Raw genomic sequence first — 27,796 nt, forward strand, 5'->3', positions numbered from 1 at the left:
TCTTCTGCTGCCACCCTATTTCCCCTCTGTTTTTTCCATTCTTTCCTTGTTGATCAAACTCTTACCCTTCTTTCTCCAGCTCTATTTTCTTTCTACCCGCCTCCTTTGCTCCCCTCCCCCAGGCCTGCTGAGTTTTTCTTTCTTCTTGCCTGTCTTTCCCTTATTTCCCCGAACGCTGACGGTGTATGTGTCTAGCAGAGCCTTTGCAACTGCTGGGCTCGGAGGGATGGGATGGGATGGGATGGGATGGGATGTGGTGGGAATTGGTTTGATTCAGAGAGCAGGAGAGGTGTTCTGTGTCCTTGGGTAAAGAAGGGAGCATTAAGGCACCACACCGGACTCATCTGCATCTCTTTCTCTGTCTCTCTCTTTCCAGACTGTCTTTTAGCCTCATCCACTTCTCATTCCTGGCTCACCCACCTCGCCCCTTCTCTTTTCGACCCCTTTCTATCTGTAATTCTCCTACCCCATTACCAGGCGCCGCCTCCATCACTCGCTGGTTAGGGCAGGAGTTAGGGGGAAAGGGGAGAGCACTGGCGGGGGCGGCGCCGGCGCTGGGGTGGGGCTGGGGGTACGTGGGGAGCAAGGCCTGCTCCTACCCGGAGCCGCCCTCCTGGGCATCCCTCCGCGACTCCCGGCGGCCTCCACCTGCCGCGGGCCGGGGGGCGGGGCGAGGGCGGGGCCGGGGCGGCGCCCGTGGGAGCGGAGGCGGGAGCCGCTGGGGGACTAGGGGCTGCGGCCGCTGCAGTCGTCCTGGCCGGTGCTGGGGCGGCGGGAGAGAGGTAAAGGGGCAGCGAGGTGGAAGACTGGGAGGACCCCCTGAAGGACCAGCGAGACTCGGAGACCAGAGATCCTCCTCGGGAGATCTGAGATTCGGGGCGCCAGCGTATTTCCTTGCCTTCGCCGGGAGCGCGAGCAGGGGGTTGCCCCATGGCGGGAACTCCGGGCCGCGATCCTTGGGGGACCCCTGGGATTTGTTACCTTTTTGGCTCCCTGCTCGCCGGACTGCTCTTCCCAGGGGCTGCCGCCTTCAATCTGGACGTGATGGGCGCCCTCCGCAAGGAGGGCGAGCCGGGGAGCCTCTTTGGCTTTTCGGTGGCTCTGCACCGGCAGTTGCAGCCCCGACCCCAGAGCTGGTGAGTCACCCGCCCAGAATCCCAGCGCCCGAGCCACAGATGCCCATCCCGCTGTTCCGCCCCATCTCTCAATCTTCCAACCTTATCAAGACTCAGGCTGCCCCCAGATATCCCACGCCCCAGCCTGAAGCCTTGTCTGCCTTGAATCTGAGACCCAGGCGATCTCGCTTTGGGGATGAGTTGGAGAGCAAGAGTCTTGTCTTGGCTGGGAGCTATCCCTTTCGCTTTTCACCCCAACTTGCTCATTGTTCCAGTCCCAGGGCCTGTGGCTCCCCTCCTTCTTTAGGAGGCTGAACTCCCTCAGAGAGGGAGCAATTTGCCTCTGCTTAGGACAGGTGAAGAAGGAGAGGACAGAGAGACTGAGGGTACCATGGGAGGGATAGAGGATAGATTCCAGAAATAACTTCCTGCGAGGGCATTGCCATGGGGGGTTATGAGAACAGCAGGGCTCTGGGAGGCCAGGAGAGACCTGAGCTTCTGTGGCTCAAGACTACAGGGAGGCTGGGAGGGAACCTGGGAGGGTTTGGCACTCTGCACTAGGGAGTTTGGAGATAGAGGGTGGCAGAAATCAGAGCCCCCCAGAATTGTAGCAGCAGCAGCAGTGAGAGATCTAGAGGGGATGCTGGCCAGGCTGTTCCCCTTCCTCCTTCTCAGGAAATTTCCAGCTCCAAGAATCTCATCAGTAGGGGGAGACAGGGAGGGGTGAGGGGCAGAGGACAATTCTGGTTATTTTCTAATCAGTTCAGGACCCGTGGGAGAAAGACAGACTCGTGTGTGGGGACTGTGACTGTCACGATTCCTGTACTATTGGCCCCATCTCTGTGTGCGATTTTAAAAAGACAGGCAGGAAAGAGAAAGCGTCCCACCCCTTCCTGCCAGGGGACTTTTCTCTCCTTGGCTAGTGCCTAAACCACAGTCAGTGTCCATTACTGGGATCAGTGCTGTCCACTGGGACCATCTCCTCCCCTCTGCTATTGGCCTAGGGGCAGAGGGAAGGGACAAGAGCTCATTTCTCTTCCCTGGCTCGGGGACTAGAGGCTAGCTCTGATCTTCTTTTTCCATTATCTCTGTCATCAGGGAGCAGGGTCAGAGATCCCCTACACTTTGGGAGCAATGGAAAGCTGTTGACTTCATCTCTTCTTCAGTCTACTATCCTCTTCCTCCCTCATTTCTGTCTCTCTTCCTCCCCCCCTCTCCCCATCTGCCAGAGTTCCAGGACTGGAGGCCTTTTTAGGACATGCTGAAGTCTCTGAGCTATTTCCAGACAAATTCTAGGTTATTTTTAATGGCTTGGTCTCTTGTCATTTCCCCCTTGTCTCTGAAGGTGGCCCCTGATTCTGTCTCCCAGAGCCAAGCTGGGGGCATTCCCAGAAGGGCCTGCTCACCCCCTCACCCTGCTCTTGCTCCAGCAGGGGGTGCTTTGCTGTCTGGTGGCACGTGAAGGGTGGGATACCCTGGCTAAGTCCCTGGCTTTGGGGTTGCAGGTTGTTATCCCCACCACTCTCTGATCAAAAAAACCTCACCAGTTTGGATGTCTTTCCGTGTGGCCCAGGGATGAGACTTTGAAGTTCAACCTTCTGAGGTTTCAGCCTCATCTGTTTCCATCAACTGTAATACCATCAACGGTACTACCAAACAGACTGTGTGTGTGTCTGCTCAGTCGCTCAGTTATGTCCGACTCTTTGCGGCCCCATGGACTGTAGCTCACCAGCTTCTCTGTCCATGAGATTTCCCAAGCAAGGATACTGGAGTGGGTTGCCGTTTCCTCCTCCAGGGGATCTTCCCGACTCAGGCATCGAACCCATGTCTCTTGCACCTCCTGCGTTGGCAGACGGATTCTTTATCACCAATGCCATCTGGGAAGCCACCAGATAGAGTAATTGTGGATATTGAGAGGTTTGTTAACATATGTAAAATTCTGAGCATAGCACAAGGCCCAGTGTGGGTGGTATGAAAGTGTTGGTACCTTTTTTCTTATATGGTGATCCACAGAGCTGGAGCATAGCTTTAGTGCCTTACAGTGAGCCTGGATCCAAAGGCTTGGCCGGAGCACCCCCAGGGCTGAGCCAACCTTCCAGGCCAAGCACCCTCCCCAGAGGGCCACCCAGATTGAGAGAGTCAGAGAGGGCTGGACTTGGGTCAGAGCCTGGAGTGAGTGGGAAATTAAGAGGTGCAGAGGTAGTGGGCTACTCCTTCACTTCCACTTAGCCAGCCTCCCAGATAGTCCCTTGCTCCTAGCTGCCTTTCTCTCTACAGTGGCTGCAACTGTGGCTACTGTTTGTTCAGAGGTCTGGGGTGGCTGGGGATCGTGGGATGAAGCCAAGAAAGAGTGTGTGGCTGGGACAGAGGTGGAGGGAATGTAGAGGCTGTGTGTGGGAAATTTTGTTCCAGGCAGGATGGTCTGGTCTGTTCTCCATCAAGAGAGGGGCTGGGCATAGCTATGCACTCAGCTTCTTTCCTCCGTATGGACCCCTCCCCCTCTTTCAACTCCCTACTTGTGACCTCCAGGCGAGATGTGAGCATTGAACATGGACTGTTAGCCTCTCTTGGTACTTAGTTCTGCGCTGACCAACTGAGACACTGTGTGTCTCTGTGCATCTGCATGACATGTGGGTCCAGCAAACACATCTTGACGCCTCCTATGGGGCAAATGCAGATGAATGAAGCCGCCTGGGTCCTCCAAAGGCTCACCATCTCTGTGTTTACAGGTGGGGGCACCACGGACTTGTCTGGAGGTTAGCCAGGCCACCTAGTTTCTTTTTCTGCTCGGAGTATCTTCCTCTCCCCATCTCCCTCTTCCTTTTCTGAAGGTGGTCAGTCATAGTCATCAGGTGGAAAAGGTAGGGATATTGGAATTAAGCAGATGTGGGTTTGAATTCCTTTGTGCTACCAATGTCTCTGAGTGAGTTTCCTCATCTGAAAGACAGCAAAGAACCCTTACATAGGACTGTCATGAAGATTAAATGAGATAATGCAGGTAACATGCCTAGCCTGGTACCTGGCACCTAGTAGAGTCATAAATCTTAGTTCCTCACATCCCTGGCATCTAGCCTAGGACCTGAGTCATAGTAGGTGATGAATAAATATTACTTCCTTGTCTCACCAGTGCCTGACACAGGGCTTGGCAGATAATGTGTGTGCTGTGCTAAGTCACTTTGTTCGTGTCTGACTCTTGCGACCCCATGGACTGTAGCCCATTAGGCTCCTCTGTACATGGGATTCTCCAGGCAAGAATACTGGAGTGGGTTGCCATGCCCTCCTCTTTCAGATGATAGAGTCTCAATAAATAGTTGTTAACATACGCCCGGTGTATGCCGTCTCCCCTTCTACTCCCCATCCTCCTCTCGTGACATTGGCTCTGACGCAGGATGACAGCTGCTTGGAGACGAGGAGGAGTTGTGGGAAGGGAGAGTGGCTCTGTGCCCATCAGAACTGGCACAGCGCCCCACAGATGCCTGTCTGCCATATCGCCCCATGCCCCAGTCGGGGAAATGGAGAAAATAAGTTGGGGAGAGAGGCCTCAAGGTTCGTCTTGCTGACACTTTTGAGTCTCCTTCTGTGAAGAGAGGATCCTTGTAGCCAGCCGGGTGCCCATCACCTTGCCTCGTCCTCTCCTTCACTCCTGGCCTGAGGGTCTGCCCCCCAGGGGACCCAGGCAGCCTCCATTCCCAGCACAGTCCTCCCTGGGGAAGAAGCCTTGGCTGTGATCATGGAAAATTGTCCTGCCAAGAACGTTGTAGCTGGGAAAGAGTCTGAGGGGGAGGTAGGAGAGAAGGCTGGGCAGGGGCAGGGTGGGGAGGAATGGGGAAAATCGTGGACATGGGGAGCCGCAGGAAGGATGAAAGGGGATTCAGGATGTAGGGGGCGAACGGGGCTGGGACTGGAGACAGAATGAGAAACTGGCCTCCACCTCTATGCCAGTTCAAGTGACTGACAGAATCTTGGGCTGGCAGGGTTGCTGAGTGGTGGGTTTTGATGGATCCCCTATAGGGAGTGAGGGAGTGGGACCCACATCTAGTCTCTCTCTTGGCCCCGGAAGCTGATCTCCGGGCCACCTCATGGTGCTGTTACTTTTGCTCCCAGCATTCTTGGCATTTCTGGGAAGGTTTCAACTGAACTGGGGTTGGGGAGGAGGGCGGAGCTCGGAGATGGGGCCAGGGAGTGGGGGTGGGGGGGTAGGAAGGCTTGGTCAGGAACAGGTGCTGGGAACAGGCGGTTCTTTCAAATCCGCAGCATGGGCCAGGCTGCTCGGGTTGCCAATGTGTGTGTGTGTATCTACTATTATGCGGTCCCTCACCCAGATAGTATGCGCATACGTAATGTGATGATTGCGTGGCCAAGTGTATGAATTTGCCCATAACCGGACGTGGGAAAGCTGACTTTTGGCCCTTTGCCTTGGTCCTTCAACACTTTGCCTGGTACCGCGGGGCTGGGCCTGGGTGGCTCTGGGAGGTGGAGGGCGCTGGCCACTAGTTCCTGCCCCTCCTCCATCATGCAGGCTGCTGGTGGGCGCTCCTCAGGCTCTGGCCCTGCCAGGGCAGCAGGCAAATCGCACTGGAGGTCTCTTCGCTTGCCCCCTGAGCCTGGAAGAGACTGACTGCTACAGAGTGGACATCGACCAGGGAGGTGAGGGCTCTGTGGGGCTGGGATAGGGGGACATGTGAGGAGGGGAGGGGAGGACTTGGCGTCCTCTTTCCTCCCCTAATTCCCAGTGTCCTGCCACCAGCTGATGTGCAGAAGGAGAGTAAGGAGAACCAGTGGTTGGGAGTCAGTGTTCGGAGCCAGGGGCCTGGGGGCAAGATTGTTGTGAGTACCATATCTTTTTTTTTTGACTTTTGATATTTACCATTTTTATAGAAAAAGACATGAAATTTTGTTTTTAAAAAGAGGGAAAAACAGTTTGACTCTGTAACAGTAATATCATGGTGATGGGTACCACTTCTTGTGATGCTTTGCAAGAGTGTTGAGGGTGTATTTGTGTGTATGTATGGTGTGTGCATACATACAGATGTGCTTACAGAACTCAGGTTGGCAGTATGATATGATTGTCTGCTTCCAAGAACTTCTGAGAGATGTAAACAGGTGTGAGGCATGGTTCCGTCCTTATAAATTTAAAAATATCTAACAGTTCATCCACCCATCCATGTGTTAAACTTACTGAGAACCTTTTAAGTATCGGGCATTAAACTGAGAGAAGACATGTAAACACAGGGAAAAGCCTGGTCCATGCCTCAGAGAGCCTCCTGCATAGTTACAGAGATTCTCATCACTGACATGCACAAACACGATAATACAGGTCCCTTTGGGGCAGAATATGGTTAAGGCTAGGTGAGTGACATGGTCCCCAGTCTATACCATTTCAAGGGAGGGGCGGAGAGTGAAGACTACTGCAGGTGGGGGTGATTTGAGTCTGGATTTCCAGAATAAGCAATACTTTGGAGAGTGGAGAGGGAGGGAATTGTTTTCAGACGAGGCGGTGGCTCTCAGGTTCAGGAACAGGACCAAGCTGGGCATGCTGTGGACAGTCCCATCTGGCGGGATCAAGGAGGCATGAGTTCTGTGACCGAGTCATGCTGTGGGCGCCAGGGGAGAATGTGGAGCAAGGACTTCTTGCTGCCAGGGCAGAGAAGTGGGTGCAGAGAAGACAGGGATGGGGGTAATGTATTCTATATACCTGCCTAATGCTAGGCTGGGAGGTGGCGCCCAAGTGATGCTGGCAGAGGTGTGTGTGTGTGTGTGCACGTGCATGCATGCATGTGTATATGCACTCGAAGCAGCATCTGCCAAATTCCTGCACATGGGCAGCGTGGCTCAAGCAGGGTCCTGGCCCTCACGGTGGAGTGACCAAATCTGCTTTCCTCCCACAGACCTGTGCACACCGATACGAGGCGCGGCAGCGTGTAGACCAGATCCTGGAGACGAGGGATGTGATCGGCCGCTGCTTTGTTCTCAGCCAGGACCTGGCCATCCGAGATGAGCTGGATGGTGGGGAGTGGAAGTTCTGTGAGGGACGCCCCCAGGGCCACGAACAGTTCGGCTTCTGCCAGCAGGGCACGGCGGCTGCCTTCTCCCCTGACAGCCACTATCTCCTCTTTGGGGCCCCAGGAACCTATAACTGGAAGGGTGAGTCACTCCCCGCAGAGGGGAGAAGGGAACCAAAATGTCCCAGTACCTCAGAGAGGGGGTTGGGGGCAGCATGTGGCCAAGCATGCCTGCGTGTTCACCGCCACGGAGCCCCGGGGCCCCGCCACGCCTCCCACCGCGTCTCGCCGGCACGCACACGACTGGGGCCATCCATCTCCTGTCCTCCGCATGGCCGAGAGTTCTGCAACATGCTGGCATGAGCCCCCACATGCCCAACCGGGGCCTGCATGCTCCAACACACCAGCCCACACCTCATCACTCCCATTCCCATCTCCGCACGCTGCCGCTGGCCGGGCTGACACGTGGTGAGTGTGATGCCACGCCCAGGGGTAGAGAGAGACCCCAGGCAGCTTGGACTGGGAAGAGGGTGGAGATGGGGCTGGAGAGGAGAGGAGGGGCTTCCCTGGGTGCCTAATGAGCACCTAGGCCTGTGGGTGGTCTTCACTCCCCATCCTGGGCACTAATGGGTCTGTCCTTGCAGGCACGGCCAGGGTGGAGCTCTGTGTGCAGGGCTCAGCGGACCTGGCACACCTGGACGACGGGCCCTACGAGGCGGGGGGTGAGAAGGAGCAGGACCCCCGCCTCATCCCGGTCCCTGCCAACAGCTACTTTGGTAGGGACCCCTCCCTGGCCCGGAGCCACTCTAACCCTCTGCTCCTCTCTCTTGTCCCCCCCTCCACACTCCCATCCTTCTGTCTCTGTCTCTCTGTCTCTCTTGTCCTCTTTCTCCCTCTCCCTCTTCTGCCTTCTTGCTGTTCTGTCTGCCTCTGTCTCCGCACTCTGTGGCCCGTCCTCTGGATGTCCCTGCCCTGGTGTCTCCCCGCCCCGCCCCCGCAGGGTTGCTCTTTGTGACCAACATTGATAGCTCAGACCCTGACCAGCTGGTGTATAAAACTTTGGACCCTGCTGACCGGCTCCCAGGACTGGCCGGCGACTTGGCCCTGAATAGCTACTTAGGTTTGTAAGCTCCCCTCCATGTACCCCTGGGCCCTGGGGGCTTGGCCTGGCCTCCCTGCCTCTCCTGCCCTGCCCCCCAGCACCTACCCAGAGAAACACCCATTGGGACCAAATTGCAGAGAAGAGCTGAGCCCGGTGGCCAGGCCCAAGGTGAAGAGGCCCCGGGGGTGATAGCCTAGAGGGCTGTAAACAGGGGTCTCCATGGAGGAAGATCCAGGTGGGCTGAGGCTGTAGTGGGAAGGAAGGAGGCTGGAGCTCTGAGGGGTGGATGGCGGGCATGTGCGGAGAAAGGTCGAGCTGTATTGGTAAGTTCCTCTTCTTGTCTCATCTGCATTGTTCTGCCGAAGGGGAGGAAACCAGGCCTGGGGGATGTTTGCTGACTCCAGCTCTTCCCCATTTCCCCCTTGTTTCCTCCCCTCCTGTCCATGTGGAGACTTCCTCTCCCTGCCAGGAGTGGCGTGCATTGGAGGGATGGGGGGCTCCTGGGCATGCCGAGGGGAGAGCAGTTTCAGGGAATCATATGGGGGGTGCCCTGGCCCAGCTCCTGCTGCTGCCCAGCCGCCTGGGCCTCCCAGCCATTGCCTTCCTCCTTCCTCCCCAGTCCCCAAGGCTACCCCATCCACGGCTCGTGCCCAGCTCCAGTCTCTGGATGGGGAGGACCACCGGGTGTCTGGAGGGGCAGAGGAGTGGTCCAGCTGTGACAGAGATACCCCGGGGGGCACCTCCACCTTTAGGCTCTCACCTGTGTGGTGGGGCGGGGTGGGGGAACTTAGACCCACTCTGGCTGGGAGTCTGGTGGGAAGAACTCACCGGTGAGTCTCCCCTATCCAGGTTTCTCCATCGACTCGGGGAAGGGACTGGTGCGAGCTGAGGAGCTGAGCTTTGTGGCAGGGGCCCCCCGTGCCAACCACAAGGGTGCCGTGGTCATTCTACGCAAAGACAGTGCCAGTCGCCTGGTGCCTGAAGTGACGCTGTCCGGGGAGCGCCTGACCTCCGGCTTTGGCTACTCGCTGGCCGTGGCTGATCTCAACAATGATGGGTGAGAGTGAGGGAGGCGAGGGCAGCTGGGGGAGGCTGGGGCTGGGAGGGGCCTCTGGCCTCTCCTCTTGACTCCTTCTCCTGCCTCCCTGTCTCCATAGCTGGACAGACCTGGTAGTGGGTGCCCCCTACTTCTTCGAGCGTCAAGAAGAACTGGGGGGTGCCGTGTATGTGTACATGAACGAGGGGGGTCACTGGGCCGGGGTCGCCCCTCTCCGGCTCTGCGGCTCCCTTGACTCCATGTTTGGGATCAGCCTGGCAGTCCTGGGGGATCTCAATCAAGATGGCTTCCCAGGTGTGACTGGGAATGGGAAAGGCTGGGGGACGAGGAGAGAGGGGGTGGGGAGGTAGGTGGGGAAAGGCCTCTAAGGTCAAGGGCAAGGTTCCCTGAGGGCTCAGGGAGAGGAGCAACCTGGGCTCCTGTGTGAGCTTTACTATTTACCAGCTTTGTGGCCCTGGGCAAGTACACCCTTTCTGAGCTAGTGATACCTGTCGAGAGTAGTTGAGAGATTAACGATGACACATGCAAGGTGTCCAGGACTTAGTAGCCTCTCAATAAAATAGAAAACAGGGTTTGGAGCTGAGTGACTGAAGGACAGCTGGGGCCTGGACCTCGCGCCTCCTCACCCCCACCCTCAGGTCTGATTGCTTTTCTCCCATGCCTGCAGACCTTGCTGTGGGGGCTCCCTTCGATGGGGACGGGAAGGTCTTTATCTACCATGGGAGCAGTCTGGGGGTTGTCACCAAGCCTTCTCAGGTGAGGGGAGGGGTTGGGGTGAGGGAATGGGTGTGGGTGGATCCAGGGGGCCTGGCAGCAGAGGGTGGAGGAGGCAGAGGCTGGGGATGATGGGTCGGGGGCTGACGTAATGGTCCCACAGGTGCTGGAAGGTGAGGCCGTGGGCATAAAGAGCTTTGGCTACTCCCTGTCGGGCGGCCTGGACGTGGATGGGAACCACTACCCGGACCTGCTGGTGGGTTCCCTGGACGACACTGCTGTGCTCTTCAGGTGAGTCCTCCATCCCCATTGCCCTCACCCTCCCGAGGCCAGAGCCCCTCTGCAGAGCGAGATCTTTGGCCTTCCTCCTTTCCCAGCCTGACGTTCTCATGTCTCCTGTGCTCTGGACTCCCTGTTCTCCAGGGCCAGGCCCGTCCTCCATGTCTCCCACGAGGTCTCTATTCTTCCACGAGCCATCGACCTAGAACAGCCCAACTGTGCCAATGGCCACTTGGTCTGGTGAGACGGGATCCAATGGGAGGGCGGAGGGGAGCCTCCAGGGTCTAGTTCTCCCCTGTCTGCCCAGTTTGGGGCTGGGGCAGGAGTGGGCAGGGTAGGGGAGAGGCCTTGGCCTATCAACCTTACATTTGCTCCCACAGCATGGACCTAAGGGTCTGTTTCAGCTATATTGCATCGCCCAGCAGCTATAGCCCTACTGTGGGTGAGTAAGGCTCCTCCACGCCCACCGCATTGGGTTTCAGGGTGGGTCACTCCAGGGTGCAGAGAAGGGCCCATTGGAGCCGCCCCCACCCCAGCTCACTGGCTCCTCCTCTCCCACCTGCCACAGCCCTGGATTACATGTTAGATGGGGACACAGACCGGAGGCTCCGGGGCCAGGTGCCCCGTGTGACCTTCCTGAGCCGTGGCCCCGATGACCCCAAGCACCAGTCCTCAGGCACCGTGTGGCTGAAACACCAGCATGACCGAGTCTGCGGAGACACCATGCTCCAGCTTCAGGTGGATGCTGACCCCTTGGCCTCTGAGGGTCATTGTCATCACATCATCTTTTTCTGGATTCCTCTCAGCTTCTTCCCTAACTCACTCACACCTCAGTGTAAAATCTCAACTTTTGGGAGGGTTCCCTTGTGGGCTGACCTCTCCCTTACCTGCTGCCTTCTTGCGTCTCCTGTCAAGTTCTCTTCTCCCTGGAGGTGGTGATGGCAAGTCCATCTTTTTGTGTGATCCTCAAAGCCCTGAGTCCTGGCTCTTCTCCCTTCTCTAGCTTAGTTCTCCACCTCTCTCCTTCATCTCCCAGAGCCTCTTTCCAGGCTTCAGGATCTGTCCTAGGTCTGGCTGGGGCTTTGGGTGGGGCTGGGGCCTGGGGGATGGTTCTTGCATCCACTTCTGTCTTTTCCCTCCCCAGGAGAATGTCAAAGACAAGCTTCGGGCCATCGTCGTGACCCTGTCCTATGGTCTCCAGACCCCTCGGCTCCGACGACAGGCTCCTGGTCAGGGGCTGCCCCCAGTGGCCCCCATCCTCAATGCCCACCAGCCCAGCACCCAGCGGACAGAGGTGAGCATGTGCTCTGATTGAGCCCAGGAAAAGATGGGAGTAATAGACATCATGGCCCCTTGCCAGTGACACTCATTCATAGCCTGCAGAATTCTTTCCCTTGTTACCCTAGTTGTTCCTCATATCTCAAGATGCTGTGACAGGTGGACCCCAGATGTAAAATGGCCTAGATGATCATGTGTTCCTAGTCAGGGGGGTTAGGCAGTCTTTCAGATGTCCATGGAGCTGGGGGTCTGCCATGTTCAAATGTGGCCTCTAAGGTCCTTAGGTCATCTCTAACCTGGTCTGCTGGAGGAGGACAGGGGAGCTCCGTGCATGGTTCTTATGGCCAGTCCAAAAGTGATGCTCTTCCCTTCTCTTTATGTTCTAAGTCTGGGACTTGGTTACACATAAGAAAGGCTGAGGAAATGTGTCCTTGCTGTGGACTAGCCTTCTGGCCTCTGCCACGGCCTGGTAGTCACTTTACTGTGATTCACATCATTTTACTGATGAGGACACAGCTCAGAGTGGTTAAGAGACCAGCTCAATATCACACTGACTGACTCCCAGTCTTCCTTTTTTTAAATGTATTTTTAAATTTTTATTTTTATTTTATATACTGAAGTGCTAACCACTCGGTGCTTTTTTTCTTTAAATTTTACTATTTATTTTTGGCTGTGCTGGGTTGTCATTGCTGCACACAGACTGTTTCTAGCAAGCAGCAGATCTGCAAGTTGAGTCCAGGTTGTTTACTCCTCTGGTCCCCTACCCCGCCACATGCCTTGGCGACACATTCATTCCCTGAGAAGGACCCCCTCTTCAAATCTCCGCTCAGATCCACTTCCTGAAGCAAGGCTGTGGTGAAGACAAGATCTGCCAGAGCAATCTGCAGCTGGTCCAAGCCCGGTTCTGCGCCCGCGTCAGTGACACGGAGTTTCAGCCTCTGCCCATGTGAGGGGGAGTGAGGGAGCAGGTGGGGTGGGAAGGCAAAAGTTCAAAGTATGAGAGGAAGTCCCCTGGGGAGGGCTTGGAGGGGCCTGAACCTGCAGAGGGGAGGGTGGAAGGTGGGGAGGGCCTGCAGACAGCTCGGAAGTTTGCAGGATGAGGAGGGTGATGGGCCCATAGCAGCTCACCTGGCAGGGAAGAATAATCCTTCATCATATTTTTGAAATTATATAGTTCACATACACTTCACTGTTCAGTCTTCACAACCCATGAGGTAGGAATTACTATCAGTTCCACTTGGAAGCCTAGAGAGGTTTAGTTACCTGCCCAAGGTCAGCAAGCGGTAGACCAGGGACCAGAAGGGTGGTTCCCTGATTCCCAGTCTTTCTTTTTTTTTAATGTATTTTTAAATTTTTATTTTTATTTTATATACTGAAGTGCTAACCACTCAGTGCTTTTTTTCTTTAAATTTTACTATTTATTTTTGGCTGTGCTGGGTTGTCATTGCTGCACACAGACTGTTTCTAGTTGGGGTGAGCCCGGGGCTGCTCTCTAGTTGTGGTGTGCAGGTTTCTCATCACGGTGGCTTCTCTTGTTGCAGATCATGGGCTCAAGGGCATGCAGGCTTCAGTAGTTGAGGCTTCCGGGCTCTAGAGCACAGGCTCAATAGTTGTGGCCCACTGGCTTAGGTGCTTTGCAGCATGTGGGATCTTCCCAGATCAGGGATTGAACCCATGTCTCCTGCATTGGTGGGTGGATTCCTTACCACTGAGCCACCAGGGAAGCCCCCTAAATTTTTATTTATTTGGCTCTGCTGGATCTCAGTTGCAGCAAGTGGGATCTAGTTCTCTGACCAGGGATTAAACTCAGGCCCCCTGCATTAGGAGCTTGGAGTCTTAGCCACTGGACCACGAGGGAAGTCCCTGACTCCAGTCTTGACTCTTTCTTGAGTGTGTGGAGATTAGGGAGGCCCAGGTGGAGGGAGAGGTTCAGAGGGTGGAGGCGAATCCCATGCATTGGGGGAGGGGGCAGGAGGGAGAGGCTGGGCAGGTGTTCAGGTCTTAGAGCAACTGGGATCTGATCCTGCAGGGATGCAGATGGGACGACAGCCTTGTTTGCTCTGAGTGGGCAGCCAGTCATCGGCCTGGAGCTGAAGGTCACCAATCTACCCTCGGATCCAGCCCAGCCCCAGGCTGATGGGGATGATGCTCATGAAGCCCAGCTCCTGGTCACCCTCCCTGCTGCTCTGCACTACTCCGGAGTCCGGGGCCTGGACCCTGTGGTGAGGACCTGGGGCAGGGTGGCAGTGATAGCTTACAGTGAACGATTGTGTCGGATTCGTGATTTCTGAAGAAGATTTAGCTTCGGGACCAGGGATCAGGCTTGATCACTCAGAGCTTTTGTGTGGCAAAAGTTTTATTACAGTGAGAAAGGACAGAGAAAGCTTCTGACATAGACATCAGAAGGGGCATGGGATAGATTGGCCCCCTCCCTAGTCTAATCAAGGCTTTTACCAGACCCATTCCCACAACATACATCTTAAATTAATAAGATTAGTCAGAAGGTTCTTGCTAAAAAGGAGAAAAATGTCCTCGGACAACATATATTGTTGTTATATAATCACTGGTACAGAGCTTAAGGAAAAACAGACCCTTGAGCAAGATGCATTGTTTTGTTGTGTAATCATTAGCTCTGGGCTTCCCTGGTGGCTCAGAGGGTAAAGCATCTGCCTGTAATGCAGGAGACCTTGGTTCGATCCCTGGGTCGGGAAGATCCCCTGGAGAAGGAAAAGGTGACCCACTCTGGTACTCTTGCCTGGAAAATCCCATGGATGGAGAAGCCTGGTAGGCTACCGTCCTTAGGGTCGCAAAGAGTCAGACACGACTGAGCGACTTCACTTTCACTTTCATGAAAGTTAGTCTTAAAGATTGTTGTCATAACAACTCAGAGTTTAAGTCTTATGTGACTAAGACAAAGCAATTTAGAAAAAAAGTTTGTCTCTTTCTCCTCCTTGAGGGCCCGGATCCCTTTCTCCTCCTCCAGGGCCCCAAACTCCTTATCAACCTACCTAAGGATTTACTTTCTCAGAATTGCGGTCTTGGGGGCTTCGGTAACCCAGGCTGACTTCTCCTTTTCTCTCCACTCCAGGAGAAGCCGCTGTGCCTGTCTGATGAGAATGCCTCCCATGTCGAGTGTGAGCTGGGGAACCCCATGAAGAGAGGCGCCCAGGTTGCCACAGCTGCCCTTATCCCTGTCCAAGTGGCTCTCTAACCCGTGGCCCCCCTTCAAGCCCCTCACCCTTCCAGACTCTCATCTTGCTCCACTCTTGGTCTAGGTCACCTTCTACCTCATCCTTAGCACCTCGGGGATCACCATTGAAACCACAGAGCTGGAGGTGGAGCTGCTGTTGGCCACGTAAGGCTGGGGGTCCAGGGTGGGTGACGACGGGGACTGTTGGCTAGAAGTCCAGCTAGTAGGGGCTCTGCTGTCTGCTTGTGACCCCTTGGGGTGGTGCCTGGGCTCGCTGCCCACACCTGCCCCTACCACTCACCAGCATCAGCGAGCAGGAGCTGCATCCAGTCTTGGCCCGTGCCCGTGTCTTCATTGAGCTGCCGCTGTCCATCACGGGGTAAGCCCTGCCTGGGTGGGCACCTCCACTGCCACTTCCAGACCCAGGCCTGGGCTCTGCCTCACTGGCCTGACCTTCCTGACCCTCTATCAAACCCCAGCCTTCCTCAGCCCCTGTTTTGACCCCTCCTCAGCCCCTGTTTTGACCCCTCCTCGCCAGGGTGGCCATTCCCCAGCAGCTCTTCTTCTCCGGTGTGGTACGGGGCGAGAGCGCAATGCGGTCTGAGCGGGATGTGGGCAGCAAGGTCAAGTACGAGGTCACGGTGAGTGTCCCGGTGAGGTCTCTCCCTTCTTGGCACAGAAAAGATGCTGAGACTTGTTCCAGGGGCTGTGGCTCTTCTCCCGTCTGGTGCCTGGTGGTCCAGCGAGCCTGAGGCCTCCCCTAGCTCCTGGGCCTTGGCTGCGGGCAGGTATTTGTGTTGCAGCCTCAGGTGACCATTTACTGCTCGTTCCTGACTGAATGTCTCATCTCACTGTGAGAGCACAGGGCCATCTGCTGGAGGATGGAGACGTGGGGGGAGGGCTAGTGCCTCTTCTCAGAACCCTCCCCTGCTTGCCTGGGGCCTCCCCACACCTCCTAGGGACATCTCCAGGTTTTCCCAGATTTGGGGTGGGCAGGGAATGGTGCGTGATCTAGGATCCTGAGTCTTTGTGGAAGTTATGCTTCCTGAGCCTTCCATGCAGCCTTGTCCCCTCCATCTCATGGATTTAGAACGCACCCTTTGATTCTGTTGATGTCAAAAAGTACCAGCTCCCAGTGGATCCTCCACGATTCTCTCCTTGCCTGTCCATTAGAATTCAAAGTTCTGTGTATTAGGATTATGTCATTCTGTCCTTCGAACTGTTCTGTTTACCTGTCTTGAATTTTGCAAAATATTAGATTAGAATAAAAATTTGCATTTACTTACATAAGTACATTCAGAATCTTTAGATCTAGAGTTTTGCTCCCTTGTAAGGACAAAGAGATTCTGCTACTTTCTAAGGAAATTTTAGGAGCTTAAAATATTTAAAGCAGGAGTTCTAAACAATTCTAGATGGAATTTACCATGTCTATGAATCCACTAAATCATGTATAAAACATTTTGGGTTTGTGGGTATGGAAATTTTGGGGGGAAAGTATATAAAAACTGGGTTTCCTTAGTGGCTCAGCTGGTAAAGAATCCTCCTGCAATGAGGGAGACCTGGGTTCAATCCCTGGGTTGGGAAGATCCCCTGGAGAAGGGAAAGGCTACCCACTCCAGGATTCTGGCCTAGAGTATTCCATGGACTATAGAGTCCATGGAGTCACAAAGAGTCGGACGTGACTGAGCAACTTGCACTTTCACATAAAAACTGTGATCCAGGGTTTTCTAAGAGACTTCACATTTAAGCGCTTCAAGAGCATTTCAAGTCTCTACTGATCTATGAACTCATGTTATTAAAGAATCACACTATATGAGAGTGTCCTTATTGATTTATTCACGATTTTTTCTATATATCGTTCTATAATGCAGCTATTTTCAAGCATCTTTAGAGTATTCTACATTTTATATCATTTTCTAGTAAACATGTATATGTGTTCAGTTGCTCAGTTACGTCCGACTCTTTGTGACCCCATGGACTGTAGCCCTCCAGGCTCCTCTGTCCATGGGGATTCTCCAGGCAAGAATATAGGAGTGGGTTGCCTTGCCCTCCTCCAGGGGATCTTCCCAACCCAGGGATTGAACCCAGGTCTCCTGCATTGCAGGTGGATTCTTTACCATCTGAGCCACCAGGGAAGCCCAAACATGTATATATCTAACATAAATAAAAGTTTTATAGAACAGTCCTTCCTTACTGCAGGTGATATAACCAGGTGTTTTTTAAATTTTATTCTATTAATTTTTTTTCAAATGCTGATTGCAACCCGTAAAATTGATTCCGCTAGCTAAATAGTAAACTGCCAGTGGGTTGCAGTTCACAGTAGGAATCAGAGATCAAGTAAAGTTACACAATGCTCTGGATGCCCTTGCCCCCAGGTTACCAACCTTCAGGGAAAGGTTGAATAGTCACGTCTGTATCGCTTTCAGGCTTCACAATCACAAAGAAGTGAAGTCAATGTAGCAGTAAACAAAGAATATTCTTCCTCACTTGGTAATCCAATTGGCTTATAGTGGGATTTTAGTCTTAGATATTCTTAGAGGTGTGTGAAAATTGTAAGGCTATGTCATTACAAAATGATATAAAATGTATCTCATTTTCTACAGTATCAAGGGACTTCCCTGTAGCTCAGATGGTAAAGAATCTGCCTGCAATGCAGGAGACCTGAGTTTGATCCCTGGGTCAGGAAGATCCTCTGGAGAAGGAAATAGCAATCCACTCCAGTATTCTTGCCTGGAGAATCCCTTGGACTGAGGAGCCTGGCAGGCTGCAGTCCATGGGGTCGCAAAGAGTCTGACATGACTGAGCGACTAACACTACTACTTCACACTCTCTTGTGCCCACAGGTTTCCAACCAAGGCCAGTCGCTCAACACCCTGGGCTCAGCCTTCCTCAACATCATGTGGCCCCATGAGATTGCCAATGGGAAGTGGTTGCTGTACCCCATGAGGGTGGAGCTGGAAGGCGGGCAGGGGCCTGGGCAGAGGGGGCTCTGTTCCCCCAGGCCCAACATCCTCCAGCTGGTGAGGCTCAGGCGAGGTGGGTGGGGCCGCTGAAGCAGAGTGGGGGTGTGGAGGTGGGGGGCGTGGGGTTCAGACTTTGCAAGGGCTGCCGTGGGGCTGGGGGCCTGTGGAGGAAGCTGCTGGGGAAGAGGTGCCATCTCTCCTTGCTGCGTTTGGAGGGACCCTCACTGGGCCCCCTCCCCTGCCTCAGGATGTGGACAGCAGGGACAGGAGGAGGCGGGAACTGGGGCCTCCGGAGTCGCAGGAACCTCGAGAGCAGCCGGAGCCCAGCACGTCCTGGTGGCCAGTGTCCTCTGCTGAGAAGAAGAAAAACATCACCCTGGTGAGGACAGGGCAAACGCAGTACAGCCAGGATGGTGGGCGAGGGGAGGTGGTATGACAGAGGGTGGGGGCAAAGGGGAGGGCATGGAGCTTCAGGGTGGAGGTGGCCTGTGGCGAGGTGTGATGGTCAGGCACCTGGGGCAAGTTGATTGGACACGTCTCACCTAGGGGGCAGCCGCCGCCGCCCCAGCTTCCCCAACACCCGTTCACTAGAGACCAGGGCACTTAGCTACAGCTGTTTCCCTGTGCAGACGATTCTCCCTGCCTAAATGGAAGGTCACATTTTAGAGGGGGTGGGATGGTTTTAGCCACCTCTAAGGTCTCTTTGTAGTTCTTTTGAATTCTTTTAGGACAAAAAGTCAGTTTGCATAAGGAAATTTGACATGGTTTTCACCATGTTAAAAACACCATGTCAAAAAGGTTTTTAAAAGTTCTAATAATTAACTTGATAGTATATTTATGTGATTCATTAAGTTTTTTCTTTTCAAGCAGTTTGGCCTCCCCTTTTTGTACTTGTTTCACGTAGTTATGTTCCCGAATGGACTCACTGAGCAGGTTAGCGCAGGCTCTGTGCTGTCCGTTCTAGGATGGCGCTGGCAGTGAGAGTTGGGGGTGGGGGCGGGGGACAGATCAGGGCGGTGCTTGGCTTGGTGGCAAAAAGGTGACTCCTACATACGGAAGGATGGGCAATAGAGGCAAAAACAGGCAAAAGAGACCTTTGCAGGGGGAGGGCAGCAGTTGGGCAACTCTGGTGGTATCTGTCTGGGTGAAAGTTCCCCTGCCACAGTCCATCCTTCCTGGGGGCCCTTAGCTTCCCTGGCCCCCTTGAAAGCATGGCAGGAAGCTTCACAAGGATAGTATGATTGTGCTTAGTCGTTCAGTCATGTCCGATTCTTTGCGATCACATGGACGATAGTCCGCCAGACTCCTCTGTCCAAGGGATTCTCTAGGCAAGAATACTGGAGTGGGTTGCCATTCTCTTCTCCAAAGGATCTTCCAGACCCAGTGATCGAACTCGAGTCTCCTGCATTGCAAGTGGATTCTTTATTTCCTGAGCCACCAAAGAAGCCCCCAGGGGGTAGTATGAGCTCGTGTAATTGCTGTTTCCTTGTTACATGGATAGTCTTGCTTTCTCCAGGTACCTGATTTCTACTGAAAGGCTACCTTTTATCTTTTTTCTGGTGCCCTGTGGCATGTGAGATCTTAGTTTCCCAACCAGGGATCGAACTCACGTCCCCTGCATGGGAAGCATGGAGTCTTAACCACTGGACCACCAGGGAAGTCCCAAGGCCACCCTTCTTGATAAATACTTTGAAATGGGGGACTTCCCTGGCAGTCCAGGGGTTCTTTGCCTTCCAATGAAGGAGGTGCGGGTTCAATCACTGGTCTAAGATCCCACATGCCTCTTGGCCAAAAAACCAAAATATAAAGCAGAAACAATATTGTAACAAATTCAGCGAAGACTTCAAAAGTGGTCCACATCAAAAAAAAAAAAAAAAATCTTAAAAACATTTTGAAATGGATTCTTTTACTTAAAATGACTTTTAGACAAATTGACAAAGGATTCTTGAATTATTCTACAGTGGCAAAATAAGGGATGATGCAGAGAATTCAAACACTCTCAGAGCCATTCTTCTGTACGGGAAGTGTGATGAATAGAACATTAGTTTTTAGGCAGATGGTTCATTAGGTGAGATTGGACCAAATGGATTTAGGTCAGACCTGGAAGGAGCAGTGTCTCAGTCCCCTGTCCCCTTAGCAGCTCCTGGGGCAGCCACATGTTCCTTCAGTGAGTTTGGGCTTTGCGGAGGAGTGCAACTTTGCCCACTCTGGACCTGGGTTCAAGTATCTGCTCCACCAGCTTTGCTAGCTGTGTGACCTGAGACTGGTCACTGGATTCTTTAAACTTTAATTTCCTAGTTTGAAAAATGGGGATGATAATAATCTGTGCATTGCAGGACAGTTGTGAATTTAAATGAGATAAGTACCTTGCAGATAGTAGGTGCTCAATAAATGAGATCATCATTAGGTAACATATGCATCTACTGGGGAAGCTACTCTGCCTGCCTGCTGCTGTCAAGAGGTCTCCTCCCTGCTCCCCATGCATTTTCAAAGCCAAATAGCCCAGATTTGGGGTAGGCTGCTATTCTAGACCACAGGGTTAGTTTGGGAAGACTTCTTGGAGGAGGAGAGTTTAAAGTCAGGAAAGGAAAACAGGAGAGATGCTGAAGAGCTGGGGTAAAGGGGGGCTCCTAGAGGGATGGAGGGGAGGCTCTGAGCAGACTGTGTCTGGGTGACCACATCTGTGAGGGTTGCTGGGCCCTGGGCAGCTTGGTGGGGCGGGGCCAAGCAGCTCAGAGCCCTGCCTGTTCTGGTCCTCAGGACTGCGCCCGGGGCACGGCCAACTGTGTGGTGTTCAGCTGCCCTCTCTACAGCTTTGACCGCGCAGCTGTGCTGCACGTCTGGGGCCGCCTCTGGAACAGCACCTTCCTGGAGGTGAGCACAGCTGAGCTTCTCTTCCCCAATAGCCCCTCTGGGACCCACTTTTCCTTCTCCTTCCTTCTGGTCCAAAGGCAGCATGCTCTCAACCCAAGGCAGGCAGAAACACTCTCTGTGTTGGGCGCCATTCCATTTACAGCTTCAGGAGCTGGGGGGAGGTGGAGGCATTAGGAGGAGGTTCTCCTTCCCTGCTCTCTTAGGAGTACTCAGCTGTGAAGTCTCTGGAAGTGATTGTTCGAGCCAACATCACTGTGAAATCCTCCATCAAGAACTTGCTGCTCAGAGATGCTTCCACGGTGGTGAGCTGCCTGGCGCAAGGCTCACGGGGCGGTGCGGCCAGGGGAACTTGTCTCTCCAGTTGCTCCAGCCCTTGCGCCCTTCGCCCCTCCCTCCCCAGATCCCGGTGATGGTGTACCTGGACCCCGCGGCTGTGGCAGCAGAAGGAGTCCCCTGGTGGGTCATCCTGTTGGCTGTACTAGCCGGGCTGCTGGTATTGGCGCTGCTGGTGCTGCTCATGTGGAAGGTGAGGCTTGGGGAGGGTGGTGCCACTGGTGGCGGGGCTCTCCTGTCAGGCTGTGGTGTGGTTCTTGTACCCACTGTCCCATTTATTCAGCAAATCTGTGTTGAGCACTTACCCACGTGTGCCAACATCTCTATCAGGCCCTGGATGTTTCGGGGATAAGTCAGATGTAGATCTTGTTCTCAGGGCTTTTGTAGTCTAGCCAGGGAGGGGAGCCTTGTTGTCCAGGACGAGGTAGCGGACTGAGTCAAGAAAGCACAGTGGGAATTCAGGGGAGGGAAAGCTTGAGAGCAGGTGGCCCTGGAAGGGCCTTAGAAGGTGGGGTAGTAGGATCTGGATGTGGGGAATGGAATGTGGGTCTGGGCCTTTCAAAAGGACCATGGGAGGGGAAAGTCATGAAGGCAGGGAAGTGTGGTCTGATTTAACTAGAGCATGGTGGCTAAGGCTGGGAAGAAAGCCAGGCTCAAGAAAGCCAACCAATGTGGAGAACTGCCTCCAGGGAACTGTCTCCAGGACTGAACTCTGAGCCGCCACATACCAGGCTTTACATGGAACCATTCTTGATCAGAGTGTACCCAGAATCATGTGTGCATCCGGGGCTCCACATAAGAGCACACACATGTATATGTTAGTACTGAGAATCACGTCCATTATCAGCGGCCATCCCCCGAACTACATGCCACATCTGAGCCATATGGAACCACAAATGCCCTGGGGGCCCTCCGGAGAGCTGCCTCCCTCCCCAGGACCAGTCACAGACCAGGCACAGCCTCTGGCAAATGTGTATCATCAGGCCTCTGGGTATCCAGACTGTTGGGAACCTTGCCATTCTTCAGGGAGATTGAGGCCCTTGAGAAACTGGATCCAAGATCTCTCCTTCTCACTCCCATGGAAGGGGGACAAAGCAGAGATAGGGGCCACCATCCTTCCTTAGCCTTCCCATCCTCCACCTCCTCTGCTCCCCTCCTCCCTTATATCCCAGTGTGGCTTCTTCCGTCGGAGCAGCCAGAGCTCATCTTTTTCCACCAACTATCACCGGGCCCGGCTGGCTGTGCAGCCCTCAGCTGTGGAAGCTGGGGGTCCAGGGACTGTGGGGTAATTGTTGGGTGTGAGCATGTGTGTGTCCAGATTTGTATGTGTCAGGGAGTACGTATGTGAGTGTAAGTCGAGTTCCCAGCATTCAGGAATATGCAAAGCAAAGAAAGGAGATTGCATGAGGGTGGTGTGAGTTCCAGGAACTGGGGTGGGAGGTAACTGTTAGGGTGAGGTTATAAGGGTGAGCATAACCCAGCCTGAGGCATGTGAAAGGGTTGGGTGGGCTCCTGGAGTGTGAGCATGTGGGGAGTGCTGGGAGGTGCCCTGCATGCCTTTTTTGGGCATGAGAGTGCAGAGACACAAGTGCAAGGAGATGCCATGCAGTCCAGCATGTTGGAGTCCTAGGAAGTCTTGAGTGTGAGTGTGCAAGGGGCACACTTCCATCTTGGTATGTAAGGGCCAGCATGCTCATGACTTAGGGAGGGGCCATAGAGGAGAGGGCCCACCCTAAGGGAGATGCTGCCCAGTAGGCAGGCATTGTGTGTATGAGGCTTGAGAAGAATCATTCTGGAATTCGCAGGAGTCTAGGAAGCCATATTTTCCCTTAGATCTTGTTTGTGTTCTCAGGGATGCTGTTGCATCTCTTAAAAAGCTTAGGGGTGTTGAAATCTTTGGGACAGCGGTCCTGAAGTTCTACCTTCAACCCCTCTTTCAGGCGCCAAGGGAGACGTCCTCGGTCCTGCAGCTCAGGCCCTTCCTGGTCTTTCTCTTGCTGTGCATGAGGACCGGGGGAACCCAGCCATGATGGTTGGCACCTGTGTGGGCTGCTTCTGGCACAGGCTGCTGTTGGTTCTTTCTGTCCCAGGGATGGTGGGACAGCAACTGGGCTGTGCCGGGCCTGTGCTCCAGGGCTGTGCCCCACAGGCTCCTCATGTCTGGCCTGCTGTTCTTCCAGATGGGATTCTTCAAGCGAGCGCGGTACCCCGAAGCCACCGTACCCCAGTACCATGCGGTGAAGATCCCGCGGGAAGACCGGCAGCAGTTCAAGGAGGAGAAGACGGGTACCATCCTGAGGAACAACTGGGGCAGCCCCCGGCGGGAGGGCCCAGACGCCCACCCTATCTTGGCTGGGGATGGGCACCCAGAGCTGGGCTCTGATGGGCACACAGTGCCAGGCACAGCTTAGCCTTCTCCACCTGGCCTGGCCCATAGGCCCCTTGCACCCCTTCCCCAGATATGGCTCCTGGGGATGACGAGGGTAGAATGGGTTACTGGTGTCCCATCCAGATTTGGCAGGATCTCTTTCCTCTGGGGCACAGATCTCTGTCCCCCATGAGGACCACCCCCCTGCCAAACTTCCCCTTATGATGCTGTGAGATGAAAGGGGGTAAATCAGGGATGGGTCGTGGGGGAGGGTGAGAAGGGCAGCGGTGTCCTGATTCAAAAGTGGGGAGAAGGGACCCTAGCCCCTCCCTTTCCCACTCAGTCTGTATAATGGGACCCCAAGGACCTGTCTCCCGAAAGTGCCTTAAGCCCAGAGGGTGGGGAGGAGGTTACATTGCTGACTCAGGGGCTCTTCCCTCCCTAGCTTCCCCTCTCCTCTGACCTTAGTTTGCTGCATCAATGTAGTGGATTTTGTCTATTTATTAAAAAATATTTGAGGACAAAACCTCTGTCTTTTATGCTGAGTCTTGCTTCCTCATGCCCAGGGTCTCCAGAGAGGCCTGTTCTGTCTGCATCCCCACAGCTCAGGTGGTGGTGGGAGGGGGCGTAGGGGCCTGGCAGGGACTTTGGTGACTTTTGTGATCACATCCAGGGGGCACTTGGGTGTGGTCTTAGAAGCAGGGGAGGGGGAACACGGGAAAGGGATGGGGAGGTGTCCTAGGGGTGGGTGGGAAAAAATTGGGAGACCCAGTGCATGACTTTGCAGTTGAGGAGATGACAGAGTATAACTCTCTTCTCCCTGTGGTAAGGATGGGAATAGAGCTTTTTCACTGAAGAAGGGTTGAAGTTAGATGTCCCCCCAGCAGACATGGGGAAAGGAGAGATGGGGGTGGCGGGGGATGGTTTCTGTCTTCCTGGATCCCTCTTAGGAGAAGGGAGACTTGGGTAGGTGGGATCGTCTGACTGACCGACTGGAGGCAGGATTTGGGGAAGGCTTATTTCACCGCCTTTCCCATGATGTGGGGCCCTACAGGTAACCACTTGATGGGAGGGGGCTGTTGTTCCACTTGGAGTTCAGAGAACTGGGCATTCTCCAGATCTCTCCAGGTCTCTCTGGTGAGGTGGCAGCCATCCCCAATGTGCTTCCAGGTGGGCTCTAAAACTTGCTGCCACAAGAAGGCCCAGCTTCCACGCGGCTCCGCCATATGCTCCCAGAAAAAGAACACTCCTCCCTGTGAGAGAAGAGAGCGCGTCACCTACCTGCTCCACTCTGCAACCTTCCTCTGACCTCATGCCATCCCGCTGACCAAGCCCGATCAGAGCCTCCTGGTGGAGTGGGAGGTGCCAGTCTGCGAGTTTAGGGAGCAGAGAGCATCCTGCTCTTTACTTTCTCTGCATCCCCTGACTCCTACCAGTCTACTCAAAGCCAATGTGAAAAGCCTCCGGTGACCCAGGGGGTTGCCTGGTGAGAGATCTTTAAATGATGACCAGAAGGACAGCTTAGCTGTGGGCAGACAGATGGGGAGGTGGAGAACCAGGGGCACAGACCTCACTGGATGATACAAAGATGCTCCCCCAGAGCCCTCCCAGAGACCCAGATGCCTGCATTCCGGACATCTCAGCCAGCATCCCAGGGACACCTTGTACTTGGGCTCCTTATTAAGCAAGAGCTCCTCCAGCTCTTTCCTTCTCACTATACCCTCCCTCGGTGATCTCACCCCTATGCTTGGAATTTACCAGCTACAAGCTGATGACTTCCAAATCTAAATCTCCAGGCTACATCTTTTGCTGACCTATAGATCTAGACATCCAGCTGCCTCTGTGTCTCTTGCCTGGCTGTCTCCATAGCACCTCAGACCTCATAAGTCCAGAACAGGTTTCTCCTTTCTTGCAGATGGCACCTCCCTCTACCCTCCTTCACTACCCCCACTAGTCGTTTATGCCAGAAACCTGGAAACCATCCTAAACTCCTTCCTCTCCAAGTCCAGCTCCCAATCTTATGGATTCTGTGTGTTAGTTGCTCAGTCGTGTCCGACTTTTTGTGGCCTCATGGACTGAAGCCTGCTAGGCTCCTCTGTCTATGGAATTCTCCAGGCAAGAATACCTGGGTGGGTAGCCATTCCCTTCTCCAGGGGATCTTCCTGACCCAGAGATCGACCTCAGATCTTCTGGTAGGCCGGTAGATTCTTTACCATCTGAGCCACCATGGAAGTCCTGTTATGGATTCCATGTCTCCTAACATCTTTACCTAGAACACGCTTTTGTTCCCCACACTCTCTTCACCCCCTGCTTAATCCCTCAGGTCTCAATTTAAACACCATGTCCCTAGATGTCCTTCACTGATCTTCCCCCACTTTGTTCGGTGGCTCTGCTGTGTGCTTCCTATCCTGCTCCATCCAGGCCCTGATCATATCTCCTGATCAAAAGCAGTTGGGGATGGGTGACTCATGCTCTAGTACATGAGATACACCATCCTGGGTGCCCTGGACACTGGGGTGGCTGATGCTATATTGCTGCTCCATGCCCAGATCCTTCCCTTTCTGCTCACCGGCCTCAGAACTCTCCGAACTTCCTGCAGGACTCTCTTTGGACTCTCCACTGAGCACAGTACCAAGGTGCTGACCACTGCGTCCATGGAGCCATCGGCCAGCTGTCTCATGTCCTCTCCGAAAGCCACCACAAACCGTTCATACTCGAGATGCCTGTTCTCGGCCATGCTCTTTGTCAGGAACTTCTCGAAGTGAGGATTGGGGTCCAGGCAGGTAATCTTACAGCCAGCTGGGTAGAAGCGGAAGTTGGCACCGGTGCCGCAGCCCAGCTCCAGCAGGGCCACCTTCCCTGAGGTACCTGCCAGCCCATTTATCTGGCTGAAGAGTTCCCGTTTCTTGCTCTCCATCACTCGGTTGTTCTTGACCGTCAGCACAGCCATTAGGTAGGGGAAATAGGTCTTGCACAGGGGCTCCCAGAAACCCAGTAGAGCCATGAGGTGCAGGGGGAGGGTCAGGAGAAACACCAGCAGCTGCAGGAGTCGGACCAGGGCGTCCATGGCAGCCTGGCCCCGAGTGGAGCTTCCCTGGGGAGACTGGCCGGTCTCTGCTTAGCTGCCACTGACCTGTGCGTGTCTCCTTTCACCTTGCAAGAGGACTTTGCTCCATTTCCTAATTGGCAGTTTCCTCTCTGCTGGGGTTGAGTGGATGTTTGAATTCCTCCAGAGAGCAGCAATCTCAAAGTCCCACAGGCTCTTTAACAAATTTTATTACATAGGGGCATATTAGAGTGGGGGAAGTGGGGGCGAAGAAACAGGTGGTGCTGGTGTGTCCTGAGTTCTGGGACGCTCTGCTGGGTTGAAGAGGTTGGTGTGTGTGGTCATCTCAGAGGACTGCAGGGAGGGGGAAGGGAGTTCCATCTCAGATCACAGCTTCGGGGGGCCAAACGCCAAGGCAGAGCTGACTCATAGGCACGTCCTGGCCTCAGGTTCTGCTCAGTTTATGTAAGCTGGGGATTCTGGTTGAGTGCCCCTGGAACACCCCCAGGGCTTTGTAAACTGTAACAGGCCTCTGCCCCAGATAGAAGCACAGAAACGAAAGTGTCTTAACTTTGGGAGGGGGGCGCGTCGGGGTCACAAAACTTCTCTGCTGGGCACTGGCCCAGGGGCTGCCCCAGCTCCACCAACTGCAGCCCTGTGTAAAGGACACTTTCCTGAAATAGTTCAGCCCTGCTTGACTCAGGAGTTGTCCCCAGACCTTTCCCCTAAGCGCCCCCACTGGACCGGGCAGTGGGTTTGACCAGCAGGGCAGAGGCAATGGACTTTGACAGAGCACCTGCCCCAACCAGGGACCTTGTTTAAACTCATCCTCCCCATCACTGGCCCTGGAAAAGGCTGTTTGTGAGATTTTAGATGATTGTCATTTCTCTCTTGTATAGTCCCCATGCACAGTGGCCAAAGGAAGTTTTCATTTAGAGAAAGAAAATCAACAACTTTTGATAATCAGCAAAACTGATCTGTGGTATTCTCTTTTATGGAAAATAGTTGAGTGGTATTTCATTTTATGGATTTACCACAAATTATTTATCCATTCAGTTGTTGATGAACATTTGGGTTGTGTCCAGTTTTTGTCTATTATGAACAGAACTGCTATGAACATTTTATACATGTCTTTGTGTGGATATATGCTTGCATTTCCCATGTGTAAATACCTGCATGTGGAATGGCTATGTATTCATTTATTTAAAATGTGTAATTATTCTTGGACTTGAACTTGGGCAAACTCTGGGAGATGGTGAGGGACAGGGAAGCCTGGCGTGCTGTAATCCATGGGGTCATAGAGAGTTGGACTGAAGAGTTGGTAACTGAACAACAGCAACAACAAATATTCTTTTGTTTCGGCAATGTCATTTAATTTTTTTTTGGTTGTGGTAAAATACACATAACATAAAACTTACCATCTTCACCATTTTAAGTGTACAGTTCAATGGTGTTAAATCTATTAACACTGTTGT

The 27,796-nt window shown here is 53.8% G+C and overlaps 2 protein-coding genes across 7 annotated transcripts; one reads left to right on the forward strand and one right to left on the reverse strand.

The window, feature by feature from the left end:
• Positions 1-724: 724 nt before the first annotated feature.
• Positions 725-23,801, forward strand: ITGA7 (integrin subunit alpha 7). Of its 6 annotated transcripts, none has more exons than XM_070789538.1 (26): positions 783-1,136; positions 5,635-5,762; positions 5,863-5,942; positions 7,004-7,259; positions 7,762-7,893; positions 8,118-8,237; positions 9,069-9,276; positions 9,377-9,570; positions 9,944-10,032; positions 10,154-10,281; positions 10,414-10,509; positions 10,650-10,711; positions 10,838-11,007; positions 11,414-11,563; positions 12,378-12,493; positions 13,577-13,769; positions 14,636-14,716; positions 14,823-14,902; positions 15,042-15,116; positions 15,276-15,378; positions 17,581-17,757; positions 17,948-18,079; positions 20,461-20,574; positions 20,778-20,876; positions 20,975-21,100; positions 23,088-23,801. In XM_070789538.1, exons 1-26 carry the CDS (start codon positions 931-933, stop codon positions 23,316-23,318), a joined length of 3,546 nt encoding a protein of 1,181 aa, XP_070645639.1. In that variant the 5' UTR covers positions 783-930; the 3' UTR covers positions 23,319-23,801. The 6 variants fall into 6 exon arrangements, with proteins under 6 accessions (XP_070645636.1, XP_070645639.1, XP_070645635.1 ...); XM_070789534.1 differs by lacking the exon at positions 8,118-8,237 and adding an exon at positions 22,080-22,192; XM_070789535.1 differs by lacking the exon at positions 7,762-7,893 and having other exon boundaries at positions 725-1,136.
• Positions 23,759-26,678, reverse strand: TMT1B (thiol methyltransferase 1B). The gene is made up of 2 exons (XM_019961101.2): positions 25,845-26,678; positions 23,759-24,528 (listed from the first exon to the last, which is right to left on the reverse strand). The coding sequence occupies exons 1-2, from the start codon at positions 26,340-26,342 to the stop codon at positions 24,292-24,294; spliced, it is 735 nt and encodes a 244-aa protein (XP_019816660.1). The 5' UTR covers positions 26,343-26,678; the 3' UTR covers positions 23,759-24,291.
• Positions 26,679-27,796: the final 1,118 nt, after the last annotated feature.

Source organism: Bos indicus, chromosome 5 (genome assembly GCF_029378745.1).
Source record: "Bos indicus isolate NIAB-ARS_2022 breed Sahiwal x Tharparkar chromosome 5, NIAB-ARS_B.indTharparkar_mat_pri_1.0, whole genome shotgun sequence".
Classification (NCBI taxonomy): domain Eukaryota; kingdom Metazoa; phylum Chordata; class Mammalia; order Artiodactyla; family Bovidae; genus Bos; species Bos indicus.